This window comes from Hyla sarda, chromosome 4 (assembly GCF_029499605.1).
Source record: "Hyla sarda isolate aHylSar1 chromosome 4, aHylSar1.hap1, whole genome shotgun sequence".
Taxonomy (NCBI): domain Eukaryota; kingdom Metazoa; phylum Chordata; class Amphibia; order Anura; family Hylidae; genus Hyla; species Hyla sarda.
Genome location: NC_079192.1, coordinates 416,191,852 through 416,206,557, shown reverse-complemented (window position 1 = coordinate 416,206,557; position 14,706 = coordinate 416,191,852). Strand labels below are relative to the sequence as shown.

The 14,706-nt window shown below is 46.8% G+C and overlaps 1 protein-coding gene across 1 annotated transcript in view; it reads right to left on the bottom strand.

Moving 5' to 3' along the window:
• Positions 1-14,254, bottom strand: part of WNK1 (WNK lysine deficient protein kinase 1) — a gene marked incomplete at its 5' end in the record, with an annotated part of 87,525 nt that extends 73,271 nt beyond the window's left edge. The window contains 3 exon segments of the mRNA XM_056517857.1: positions 277-434; positions 2,502-2,722; positions 14,082-14,254. Of these exon segments, the coding sequence (XP_056373832.1) occupies positions 277-434; positions 2,502-2,722; positions 14,082-14,254 (552 nt within the window).
• Positions 14,255-14,706: the final 452 nt, after the last annotated feature.

The following is a 14,706-nucleotide window of genomic DNA, read 5'->3' as shown; positions in this document are numbered from 1 at the left end:
GAAACTTTTTTGGGGAGTGGGTTGCATTAGGTTTTAAAATCGATTACTGCAACAACTCTCCGATTTGGCTTTGGCTTTCCGGGCATGCTGGGAGCTGTAGTTTTGCAACAGCTGGAGGCACCCCGTTTGGGAAACACTGATCTAAGATGATGCTACTACTATACATGAAGACCACTGCCGAGGGCGATCCCTTGAACACTTTATAATTATTCCAAACCTTTTTCTCATTTTGTTCTCCGCCATCACCCGGCAGCCGGACACACTATGGACACTTACACTGGTGACTCTCCGGTAGATCTGCGCAGCGTTTTGGCACTCGGAGTAAGGGTATTCAGACGTGGCCATCTCAAGCATGCACATCCCAAAGGCATACACGTCTACGGACTCATCGTATTTCTCCTCATACATCTCCGGCGCCATGAACTCAGGGGTACCTTAAATTAAAAGGAACGTTTCAGACTCTAAATTTTCTCACAGTTTCGAGCAGGATTCTGGAGGCGCTTACTCACCACGAGAGCAGCGTTCGGGAGCAGAAGACCTGTGAGAAAAAGAGATAGCGGGGGGCAAAAAAAAGAAGAAAAAAAAAAAAGGGAAAAAAGAGGAGGAAAGCTTCTTAGTTACTCTGTAAAGAAAGTTCATTTTAGACGCCTTCCATTGCAAGGCCTCATAAACGCGATTTTTGCGTAAACTTGGGGGCGAAATTCGTTCCCATGGCGGTTCCCCTAAGTTTGGAGCTTAGGTTTTATATATAGTGACGTTGTGGTCTTCAAATCGCCAAGTAAATGGAGAGATGCTTGTGACGTCTACATTGTGCTATACATCAGGTTCCTTCTACCTGTACTTACCTGGAGGATGGCGCCACCTGCTGTTGAAAGCAAGAATAAGCCAGGTCACACAACTTTCCATTCACCTGGGAAGGGGGCGGTGTACGGGACAAGACCTTGCAATGGAAAACCGTCACGCGTCCGGGCAGCAGTAGCAGTAAAATACATCGCATAAATTGAGACGACTTCTCTGCGAGGGAAATAAAAACCCAAAAAAGAAAAGAAAAAAAAAAATCCCGAAACTCACCGGATCCCTTCTCTTCACATACTTACGGTATAAACTGCAGTACACACTATATATTAGGGCCTACTGCAGCCAATAATGGGAGCCCATGGGCCTACAGGCAAGAAAGACACTTAAATACAGAGAGGATGAGCTTCATAACCTGGTTATGTAAAGAAGCTGGGGGGAAAGGGGGGGCTCCGGGGGTACATGGGTAGGGGGAAAGGGGGTCTAAGACCAGGGGTACTCAATCAGCCACCCTGCAAAGAAAGTGTTAAAACCTGCCCGAAATAAAACAGATAAAAATGATGACTTGGTACTATCAAGTAATGAGTGTTTCCCAACCCAGTTTGCTTCAAGCTGTTGCAAAACTACAACTACCAGCATGCCTACCAGCATGGTAGTATTAGTTTTGCAACAGCTGGAGGCACATAAATTGTAAAACCCTGTCACAGGGTCACGGCTTAGGATGTCCCTATAACCTCTTGATTGATGTTCGTGTCATTCACCCTGAAGATGCCACCAGTAGGGTGGTGAAACTTTTTGGGGAGTGGGTTGCATTGTTTTAAAATCGCCACGATTCCTGCAATACTTCTCTGATTTGTCCATGTGCAATTGCAATGTACATGTAGTTAGTGTAGGAACCTCGCCGGTTTTAAAAACCTAAAACTCCCAGACATATTTCATCACTGTTCGGGTGGCTTCTTCAGGGAAAATGACAAAACCAACAAACTAGAGGTTATATAACCTCTCAAGTGACATCACGGGTTAATGATCTACGAAACGTGCGGGGAGTTGCAGTTTTGTAACACCTGGAAGCACAATGTTTGGTAAACACTATCATGGGGTCATGACCTATGATGTCACTTTAACCTCTGGATTTGTGTTCGTGTCATTCACCCTGAAGTGACTGTAGGGTAATTAAACTTGTTGGGGAAAAAAATCAAATAAGATTTGTCCATGCGCATTTGCAGTGTAAGATTAGTTATTGAAGGTACCTCGCTGGTTTAAAAACAATGCAAACTCCCCCCGACATGTTTCTCCACCGTACAGGTGGCATCTTCAGAGGAAAATGACACACACACAAAACCAGAAGCTAAATAACCTATGGAGGAGGTAGGAGTTTAAGTCTTGAAACAGATAGGGGCACATTGGTTGGGAAACACTGCCATACAGGCTGAAGACCGGACCCAGTACATCCACCTTTATAGCTCAGAACATCTGTGGGAATCGGCATATATTGTTTATTTTAAAAAATGGAGGACATTTAAAAGGGAGGCACACCCACCAGCTGCTCAGACCCCAATGGGCAAGACTTCTAGAATCCGCTCGATCCCTACAGTGACCATAGCTAAAAGGAGGAATGGTTACCGGCACCAGCCTTCACAGAGAATACGGTACAGGTATATATGGGTGTAATAGGAGGAAGAGGAGGAGCGATGCACTGGACCTACCTATGACACTCTTGGCGAAGGACGCCCTCTTCAAGGTGGCGAGTCCCAGGTCTCCAATCTTCACAGAGCCGGTGGGGCCGGTGATGAAGATGTTGTCGCATTTCAAGTCTCTGTGGATAATTGGGGGGGTCCGGGTGTGCAAGAACTGAAGCCCCTTCAGGATCTGGCGGCACCAGCTGCGCAGGACCTTCAGCTTCATCACCTTGAACCTCTTGAGATACCTGTAGGGAAGGGAACCGAGCAACACCGATCATCTACACGTCTGATTCTACAAGGGCCTAGTGGTCGTACAGGGAACTGCAGCGCGGCCCCATACGTTCTCAGAATTGACGGGGTCCCAGATGTTAAATCTTCCCCCACTGATCATATGATATTCATTATTATTAGATGGGATGACCTCTTTAACCCCTTAATGCAGAGCGCCTTACACATACAGCGGCTGCACTCTCCTTATAGACAACGGGTGTCGGCTGCAAGTAGCTGCCGGATCACACAGTTAATGACCGATTGTCATTTTACCCCATAAATTCCGCAATTAAAGTGCAGCATTTAAAAGGTTAAACAGGTGCCAAATCCGCACCCCGTAATGTAATCACAGGGTGCCGACCAGTTAATATGACACCTGGAGGTCTTTACATAGTAGATCAGCTGGTACAGTCTTAGGCTGGGTTCACACTACGTTTTCTCCCATACCGGAGTGAAACGTTCGGTCCGGTCGGCTCATTTTTGCGCCGTATGCGCTTTTACAACCGGACATAAAACTGTGGTCAACCACGGTTTGAGGTCCGGTCGTAAAAGCGCATACGGTGCAAAAATGAGCCGACCGGACCGAACGTTTCACTCCGGCCGGCTCATTGAAATGAATGACACACAGGAGCGCATACGAAGGCATACGGGAGCGCGAGGTTTTAGCTCCCTCCTGCCGTATGCGCTCCCGTATGGGAGAAAACGTAGTGTGAACCCACCCTTACTCCAGTAGCCTGTATTAGGCTGGGTCCACACTACGTTTTGTCCCATACGGGAGCGCATACGGCAGGAGGGAGCTAAAACCTCGCGCTCCCGAATGTGACCGTATGCGCTCCCGTATGCCATTCACTTCAATGAGCCGACCGGAGTGAAACGTTCGGTCCGGTCGGCTCATTTTTGCGCCGTATGCGCTTTTACAACCGGACCTAAAACCGTGGTTGACCACAGTTTTAGGTCCGGTTTAAAAGCGCATACGGCGCAAAAATGAGCCGACCGGACCGAACGTTTCACTCCGGTCGGCTCATTGAAGTGAATGACATACGGGAGCGCATACGGTCACATACGGGAGCGCGGGGTTTTAGCTCCCTCCTGCCGTATGCGCTCCCGTATGGGACAAAACGTAGTGTGGACCCAGCCTTAGGCTGGGTTCATACTACGTTTTTGCCATACTGTTTTCAATCGTTTTTTTCTAAAGAAAACCATATGACAAAAAATGGATGGAACAGTATGGAAAAAAAGTAAACCGTATGCGTTTTTAAACAGTATACTGTTTTTAAAAGTGCATACAGTTCCGTCAGTTTTTATAGAAAAAAAACCATACGTTTTTGAAAATTTTGTCCATTTTTAATGGGCGGGGTCTTGGGTGGGGACTTTAGGATTCAAATGCTCATGTGCAAAGTAAAAACGTATACGTTTTTCCGGTATGGAACCGTATACATGTGCGTTTCCCATTGACGTCCATGTTAAAAAGAACGTATGCGGTTGCAGTACGGCTTTTAAACCGGAGACAAAATCGTGGTCAACCACCGAACTGCAACCGCATACGTTTTTTTTTTTTTTTTTTAACATGGACGTCAATGGGAAACGCACATGTATACGGTTCCATACGGGAAAAACTTATACGTTTTTACTTTGCACGTGCGCATTTGAATCCTAAAGTCCCCACCCAAGACCCCTCCCATTAAAAATGGACAAAATTTTCAAAAACGTATGTTTTTTTTTTTCTATAAAAACTGACGGAACTGTATGCACTTTTAAAAACAGTATACTGTTTAAAAACGCATACGGTTAAGGCTGGGTTCACACTACGTTTTGTCCCATACGGGAGCGCATACGGCAGGGGGGAGCTAAAAGCTCGCGCTCCCGTATGTGACCGTATGCGCTCCCGTATGCCATTCACTTCAATGAGCCGGCCGGAGTGAAACGTTCGGTCCGGTCGGCTCATTTTTGCGCCGTATGCGCTTTTACAACCGGACCTAAAACCGTGGTTGACCACAGTTTTAGGTCCGGTTGTAAAAGCGCATACGGCGCAAAAATTAGCCGACCGGACCGAACATTTCACTCCGGCCGGCTCATTGAAATGAAGGACATACGGGAGCGCATACGGTGGCATACGGGAGCGCGAGGTTTTAGCTCCCCCCTGCCGTATGCGCTCCCGTATGGGAGAAAACGTAGTGTGAACCCACCCTTACTTTTTCCCATACTGTTCCATCCGTTTTTTTTGCCATACAGTTTTCTTTAGAAAAACGGATTGAAAACAGTATGGCAAAAACGTGATGTGAACCAAGCCTTAGCAGAGCGCCGATCTAACAGATCAATCCTATGCAAACGCATGGCATTGATCGGTATAAGCAATCTACTGAATTCTTATACAAGTCCCCTAGAATAGTGGTCTCCAAACTATGGACATCTAGATGTGGATTCTGGGAGGTCCGCAGTTTGGAGATCACTGTAAAATAACTAAAAATAAATAAATAAATAGATTGTTTTAAAAAATTAATGAAAAAAATAAAAATAAAATTAAAAAGCTCATACACTAATAAAAATTGTGGAAACAATACTAAACACCGAGTACTGATTTCTGGTCACAAATATATCAGAAAATAAAAATAAAAAAATAAATTAAAATTCCTATATACTTCAAGATCGTACAGATCAAAACTACAGATCATGGTGCAAAAAAATAAAATAAAAATAAATGAATACCGTATTTATCGGGGTATACCACGCACCGGCCTATAACCCGCAACCTCATTTTTCCAAGGAAATTTGGGTAATTTTTTACCCAAATATCCTTGTTAAAATGAGGGTGCGTGTGTGAGTGGGTATACCTCAATAAAACAGTTTGTGGCCCCGCAGAAGCCACTTTAGTTAAATGATTTAAAGCGGGCACTTTAAATCAGCGGTCTTCAAACTGTGGACCTCCAGATGTTGCAAAACTACAACTCCCAGCATGCCCGGACAGCCAACGGCTGTCCGGACATGCTGGGAATTGTAGTTTTGCAACATCTGGAGGGCCACAGTTTGAAGACCACTGTGCTAAATCATTGAACTGAGGCGGCTTCTGTGGGGCTTTAGTCCTGCCGCCGCCGCCTGATTCCGCCCCCTATCCCCCCATTTTATAGTTACATGTCACTGTCCCGCCGCTGCCCGATTCCCTCACCGTCCACTGGTTGCATGTCCCACCGATGCCCGATTCCATCCTGGTGACCGCGCTCTTTATGGTCCTGCAGTGTCCTTATCGGTCACTGTGCGCCGCGCACAAGTGACGTCCTCAACGCGACATCACTCATCAGTCAGAGCGCGATGCACAGTGACAGATAAAGACGCTGCCGGACCATAAAGAGCGCGGTCACCAGGATGGAATCGGGCATCGGCGGGACATGCAACCCGAGGACGGGGAGGGAATCGGGCATCGGCGGGACATGCAACCCGAGGACGGGGAGGGAATCGGGCATCGGCGGGACATGCAACCCGAGGACGGGGAGGGAATCGGGCATCGGCGGGACATGCAACCCGAGGACGGGGAGGGAATCGGGCATCGGCGGGACATGCAACCCGAGGACGGGGAGGGAATCGGGCATCGGCGGGACATGCAACCCGAGGACGGTGAGGGAATCGGTGGGACATGCAACCCGAGGACGGGGAGGGAATCGGGCATCGGTGGGACATGCAACCCGAGGACGGGGAGGGAATCGGGCATCGGCGGGACATGCAACCCGAGGACGGTGAGGGAATCGGGCATCGGAGGGACATGCAACCCGAGGACGGTGAGGGAATCGGGCATCGGCGGGACATGCAACCCGAGGACGGTGAGGGAATCGGTGGGACATGCAACCCGAGGACGGGGAGGGAATCGGGCATCGGTGGGACATGCAACCCGAGGACGGTGAGGGAATTGGTGGGACATGCAACCCGAGGACGGTGAGGGAATTGGTGGGACATGCAACCCAAGGACGGTGAGGGAATCTGGCATCGGTGGGACATGCAACCCGAGGACGGGGAGGGAATCGGGCAGCGACAGTGACATGTAACTATAAAACGGGGGATAGGGGACGAAATCGGGTGGTGGCGGCGGCAGGACTCTGGCCCCACAGTTCAATGATTTAAAACGCCCGCTTTAAATCATTGAACTAAAGTGGCTTCTGCGGGGCCAGAAACAGTCTATCGGCGTATAACACGCAAATACACTTTAAGCTAAAAAAAATTGTCTAAAATATGCGTCTTATACGCCGATAAATACGGTGTATTATAATAATAATCATAATACTATTAATTAAAAAAATACAAAACAAATGAAATTAATGAATACATTTTTTTTAATAAAATTTACAGTTTTTTATAGGGGTCAGAATTGGGAGAATTTTATTTATGTTTTAATTTTAGGTTTTAATTAATTTAATTTTTTTTTTTAAAACAGTACTGCAATAAAACAAAAGATACATACAATTTTGTACCTTTAGGGGGCGAATTTGAGCAGAATTCTCGCTTAAAAATTTTGCCACAGAATTTCCGGGGTTTTTTTGTGTGGAAAAGAGAAGGAATCTTTTTTTTTTTTTTTTTTTTTTGCTGTCATTCGAATTTCCCTTTTTTGCGCAGAATTTCCGTGCAAATTCTGCACGAAAACAAAGTCACGCGGATTTTTTTTTTTTTTTTTACCATTGACTTCTATTTGATACTGCTCGTGGATTACGCTTGAAGAATGAACTTGTTCTTTCTTCAAGCGGAAAAGAATTACGCACCGGAATTCCGCGAGCGGAATTTCCGCAGTGTGAACAGGAAAGTGTAAAACACATTGAAGTCAATGGGAAGAGGAGACGTTGCTGAATTCGGAGCAGAGAATTCAAGAGGAATTACTCAAGTTAATTCCTCTTGAATTACTCAGTGTGAACGCACCCAAGGGTTTATCCAGAAATAGAAAAACAGAGCTAATTTCTTTTTAAAACAGCTCCACGTCTGTCCCCAGGTTGTGTTCGGTATTACAACTTGACTCCATTCACTTCAACGGAACTGAGTTGCAGAACCACACCCAACCTAGAGACAGATGGGAGCGGGGTTTAAAAAAAAAAAAAAAAAAAAAAAAAAAGTTAGCTCTGTTTTTCTATTCCTGTTTTTCTATTCCTAGGGGTGTCCGGTGAAATTTTTTATTTTTTTTTTATTTTTATTTTTTAATCATCAATTGGTGCCAGAAGGTTAAACAGATTTGTAAATTACTTCTATAAAAAAAAATCTTAATCCTTCCAGTACTTATTAGCTGCTGAATACTACAGAGGAAATTATTTTCTTTTTGGAACACAGAGCTCTCTGCTGACATCACGAACACAGTGCTCTCTGCTGACATCTCTGTCCATTTTAAGAACTGTCCAGAGTAGGAGAAAATCCACATAGCAAACATGTGCTGCTCTGGACAGTTCCTAAAATGGACAGAGGTGTCAGCAGAGAGCACTGTGCTCGTGATGTCAGCAGAGAGCTCTGTGTTCCAAAAAGAAAATAATTTCCTCTGTAGTATTCAGCAGCTAATAAGTACTGGAAGGATCAAGATTTTTTAATAGAAGTAATTTACAAATCTGTTTAACTTTCTGGCACCAGTAGATTAAGATTTTTTTTTCCCCACCGGAGTACCCCTTTAAGTCTTGTTATCCAAACTGTAGAAAAACTACAACTCCCAGTATGCCCGGACAGCCGTTGGCTGTGCGGGCATGCTGGCAGTTGTAGTTCAAGGTGTATTCCAGGGGAAAACTTTTTTTTTTTTTATATCAACTGGCTCCAGAAAGTTAAACAGATTTGTAAATTACTTCTATTAAAAAATCTTGATCCTTTCAATAATTATCAGCTGCTGAAGTTGAGTTGGCAACAGTGCTCTTTGCTGACATCTCTGCTTGTCTCAGGAACTGCACAGAGCAGAAGAGGTTTGCTATGGGGATTTGCTTCTAAACTGGGCGTTTCCCGAGACACGTGTTATCAGAGAGCACTTAGACAGAAAAGAACTCAACTTCAGCAGCTCATAAGTACTGAAAAGATTAAGATTTTTAATATAAGTAATTTACAAATCTGTTTAACTTTCTGGAGCCAGCTGATTATATATAAATAAAAAAAAGTTTTTTCCTGGATAACCCCTTTAACCCCTTAAGGACTCAGCCCATTTTGGCCTTAAGGACTCAGACAATTTAATTTTTACGTTTTCATTTTTTCCTCCTCGCCTTCTAAAAATCATAACTCTTTTATATTTTCATCCACAGACTAGTATGAGGGCTTGTTTTTTGCGCGACCAGTTGTCCTTTGTAATGACATCACTCATTATATCATAAAATGTATGGCGCAACCAAAAAACACTATTTTTGTGGGGAAATTAAAACGAAAAACGCAATTTTGCTAATTTTGGAAGGTTTTGTTTTCACGCCGTACAATTTCTGGTAAAAATGACGTGTGTTCTTTATTCTGAGGGTCAATACGATTAAAATGATACCCATTATTATATACTTTTATATTATTGTTGCGCTTAAAAAAAATCACAAACTTTTTAACCAAATTAGTACGTTTATAATCCCTTTATTTTGATGACCTATAACTTTTTTATTTTTCCGTATAAGTGGCGGTATGGGGGCTCATTTTATGCGCCATGATCTGTACTTTTTTTTGATACCACATTTGTATATAAAAAACTTTTAATACATTTTTTTATAATTTTTTTTTTAATAAAATGTATTAAAAAAGTAGGAATTTTGGACTTTTTAAAAATTTTTTCGTTCATGCCGTTCACCGTACGGGATCATTAACATTTTATTTTAATAGTTCGGACATTTACGCACGCGGCGATACCAAATATGTCTATAAAAAATGTTTTTTACGCTTTTTGGGGGTAAAATAGGAAAAAACGGACGTTTTACTTTTTTATTGGGGGAGGGGATTTTTCACTTTTTTTTTACTTTTACTTTTACATTTTTTTACATTTTTTTTTACACTTGAATAGTCCCCATAGGGGACTATTCATAGCAATACCATGATTGCTAATACTGATCTGTTCTATGTATAGGACATAGAACAGATCAGTATTATCGGTCATCTCCTGCTCTGGTCTGCTCGATCACAGACCAGAGCAGGAGACGCCGGGAGCCGCACGGAGGAAGGAGAGGGGACCTCCGTGCGGCGTTATGAATGATCGGATCCCCGCAGCAGCGCTGCGGGCGATCCGATCGTTCATTTTAATCGCGAACTCCCGCAGATGCCGGGATCTGTATTGATCCCGGCACCTGAGGGGTTAATGGCGGACGCCCGCGAGATCGCGGGCGTCGGCCATTGCCGGCGGGTCCCTGGCTGCGATCAGCAGCCGGGATCAGCCGCGCATGACACGGGCATCGCTCCGATGCCCGCGGTTATGCTTAGGACGTAAATGTACGTCCTGGTGCGTTAAGTACCACCTCACCAGGACGTACATTTACGTCCTGCGTCCTTAAGGGGTTAAACAACAGCTGGAGGCACCCTTGTTGGGAAACACTGACTTAATGGCGAGCAGTACTCTACCATGATCTTACTCGTAACCCATACATTGCAACGACACTGCTGCTCTGCACATCATAAAAACTGAGAACAAAAGACTGTGATATGTTCGATACGTTAAGAGGTGGGCGCTGCCCGCACGTGGCACCCGGGGCCTGAGACAACAAAGAGGCGTACTGTGGGTGAAGTCACTGGGCACCGAACCAACACATGATGCCTATTAATCATCGGCAAAAAAGGCTAAAAATAAAAAAATACAAGACCGTGACATCTTCAAAATGGCCGCTGGGTCTATACACCAAGTGCCAAGAGATGAGATTATCTATGGCGCAGACGTTTGCCCACACGTGTCAGTGCCCACTGCCATCCCGGTATTCTATTCACGCACCAAGATTATGAGGATGGTTACACAGCGCGGTCTGAAAAGGTCATGTGACCAGCGCCATCATACATTTGGTCGGTGTAGTTTACTTTGTCGCCACCAGATGGAGCCTGAGGACTTCTCTTGTGCAGGGAAAAGCAGACGATGACAGAGCAATGATGGACGAGCTGACAATGAGCGCGCGCTTACTGTCCCGGATTCCCAACATTCCATTCCCCGTGTGCAGACCTAGAAAATAAAACTGCACAAAGCGAACAAGGCCCAAACCCACCCATTTCCTCCTCAACTTCCTGCTGCCCCCAGACCCACAACCCCCCGCCCGCCGCCGCCGCCCCAGGGATGAAACCGATGCTTCTCCTCATAGTACCCCGACTCAGGAATGTATATGTATAACTTATATAGGTCAGATCCCTGACGATCCGGCCATGGCGCAGCCAATGATATACGGCGCAAAATCTGTCCGGGATCGGAGAGGAGCGATGGCCTCCGGCCCGACTGATGTGTCACAGTGGAAATTTCCTATGCTAGGCCGAGCACCAAGCCGACAGCGCATGAGAGAGGAGCCCGAGAGAGGGGAGCCCGAGAGAGCTGAGCCCGAGAGAGCTGAGCCCCAGAGAGAGAGGGGAGCCCCAGAGAGAGAGGGGAGCCCCAGAGAGAGAGGGGAGCCCCAGAGAGGGGAGCCCCAGAGAGGGGAGCCCCAGAGAGGGGAGCCCCAGAGAGGGGAGCCCCAGAGAGGGGAGCCCCAGAGAGGGGAGCCCCAGAGAGAGGGGAGCCCCAGAGAGGGGAGCCCCAGAGAGGGGAGCCCCAGAGAGGGGAGCCCCAGAGAAGGGAGCCCCAGAGAGGGGAGCCCCAGAGAGGGGAGCCCCAGAGAGGGGAGCCCCAGAGAGGGGAGCCCCAGAGAGGGGAGCCCCAGAGAGGGGAGCCCCAGAGAGGGGAGCCCCAGAGAGGGGAGCCCCAGAGAGGGGAGCAGCCGAAAGGGGTGTGTAAAGTGACAAAGGGGAGTGCGCAAAAGTATACAAAGTGGAACAGAAACGTGCAGAGTATATACACAGACATGCAGGAGTATATATACACATACAGGAGTGTACAGGAGTATATATACACATACAGGAGTGTACAGGAGTATATATACACATACAGGAGTGTGCAGGAGTATATATACACATACAGGAGTGTGCAGGAGTATATATACACATACAGGAGTGTGCAGGAGTATATATACACATACAGGAGTGTGCAGGAGTATATATACATACAGGAGTGTGCAGGAGTATATATACACATACAGGAGTGTGCAGGAGTGTATATACACATACAGGAGTGTGCAGGAGTGTATATACACATACAGGAGTGTGCAGGAGTGTATATACACATACAGGAGTGTGCAGGAGTGTATATACACATACAGGAGTGTACAGGAGTGTATATACACATACAGGAGTGTATATACACATACAGGAGTGTATATACACATACAGGAGTGTACAGGAGTATATATACACATACAGGAGTGTACAGGAGTATATATACACATACAGGAGTGTACAGGAGTATATATACACATACAGGAGTGTGCAGGAGTATATATACACATACAGGAGTGTGCAGGAGTATATATACATACAGGAGTGTGCAGGAGTATATATACATACAGGAGTGTGCAGGAGTATATATACATACAGGAGTGTGCAGGAGTATATACACAGACATGCGCAGAGGTGGTGATTCATGGTGAGATGTTCTGCGGTAGGTACAGACTATACCCTCCGCCTGCACCACAGTTACCCGGTTTCTCAGCAGAAGCGGCTCCTGACCTGTCTATATATATATATGTATATGCAGGTTTATTTATATTTAAAGGGCTTCCATTTTTACGAACTTTATGATGTCCTTCCCTAATTTCAATAGGCACTCTATGACCGCTTCCTACTTGTAAGAGGAGGTTCCCCTCCCACGTTGGGCGCCCACACCAAGCCTCAGTATTGTATATTATTTTAGAGATATCAGAGCCGCATCGCACCCCATGGATGGCCGACATCCTGCGTCTCCAATACTGTATCTTTTTATAGTCCTTTATTTTAAGTCATGGTTGTATTCCGGACCATCATCATTAGTTGCCATTATGACTACTATACCCTGATGACATCACTATCCAGGTGAAACACGTGGGGACATTTTTGTGCTGTAAATGGTATTTTGTTTGTTTTCTCTTGGGTTTTATTGCTTTTGACCTAACACTTTAATATTGTAATGCAGGTTTATCATATAATTATGTATATTAAGCATTAAGTATTAGTCTGGGACCATTGTTTGCTGTTGATATAGTCCTTTTGGAGGGTTATTTCCATCCTTTAATATGCTAAAACATGATAAAAATTACATTTTAGTAATACGCAACAGCAAACTTGTTATTTAGTGAGCCCAGTCCCAGTTTTAATCACACTGGCCCAAGACATCCCCATGATAGCCCATACCGGCCCGAGCATTCCTCAGGATAGCCCATACCGGCCCGAGCCTTCCTCAGGATAACCCTTACCGGCCGAGACATCCTCAGGATAACTCAACGGCCCGAGCCGTCTTTAGGATAGCTCTTATCGGCCAGAGTAATCCTCAGGATAACTCGTACCGGCTGGAGTTGTCCTCAGGATAACCCATACGGGCCCGAGCCGTCCTCAGGATAACCCATACGGGTCCGAGCCCTCCTCAGGATAACCCATACGGGCCCGAATCGTCCTCAGGATAACCCATACGGGTCCGAGCCCTCCTCAGGATAACCCATACAGGTCCAAGCCCTCCTCAGGATAACCCATACGGGTCCAAGCCCTCCTCAGGATAACTCGTTCCGGCCCCAGCCGTCTTTAGGATAACTCATACAGGCCCGAGCCGTCCTCAGGACAACTTGTACCGTCCCGAGCCGTCCTCAGGATAAATCACACAGGCCCAAGCAGAGATTAGTATAACTCCCACAGACCAGAGCTGCGCTCAGGATAACTCATACTGGCCCGAGCCGTGCTTAGTATAACTCCCACAGGCCAGAGCTGCGCTCAGGATAACTCATATTGGCCCGAGCTGTGCTTAGTATAACTCCCACAGACCAGAGCTGCGCTCAGGATAACTCATATTGGCCCGAGCTGTGCTTAGTATAACTCCCACAGGCCAGAGCTGCGCTTAGGATAACTCATATTGGCCCGAGCTGTGCTTAGTATAACTCCCACAGACCAGAGCTGCGCTCAGGATAACTCATATTGGCCCGAGCTGTGCTTAGTATAACTCCCACAGGCCAGAGCTGCGCTCAGGATAACTCATACTGACCCGAGCCGTGCTTAGTATAACTCCCACAGGCCAGAGCTGCGCTCAGGATAACTCGTACTCGGCCCATACTAGACTCTGCCTTATACTTTGGCCTGAGCACAGCCCGGGATAAGAAGGTACAGTTTATTTTTTCTGCCACTTACGTCTTCAGGGTCCCGGAGGTCATGAGCTCGGTGACCAGGACGATGCATTTCTTCCCTTTCAGGGTGGACTCCCAGGAGTCGTAGAATCGGACGATGTTCGGGTGCTGAAGACCTTTGAGCATCCCGGCCTCCTCCTTGAAGCGCTGGCGTTCAGACTTGGAGAGTTTACGGTCCTGCAAGGAGGAAAAAAATATTTAATATCTGAGAAGAAGCCATGAAGGGGCAGAAAGATGGCACTACGAATTACACACTGCACCTGGAGAAATAAAGGCAGAGGATCACCTTAAGGGGGCGCTCTACTGGGGACAATCCATTGTGAACAGATTACAAAGTGGGTCCACAAGAGGCAAACTGAGAAAAGAGGGCGCAGAGGGGCAAAAGAGGGCGCAGAGGGGCAAAAGAGGGGGCAGAGGGGGGCGAAAGAGGGGGCAGAGGGGGGCGAAAGAGGGGGCAGAGGGGGGCGAAAGAGGGGGCAGAGGGGGCAGAGGGGGGGCGAAAGAGGGGGCGAAAGAGGGGGCAGGGCGGGGCGAAAGAGGGGGCAGGGCGGGGCGAAAGAGGGGGCGGGGGGGGGCGAAAGAGGGGGGGGGGGCGAAAGAGGGGGCGGGGGGGCGAAAGAGGGGGCGGG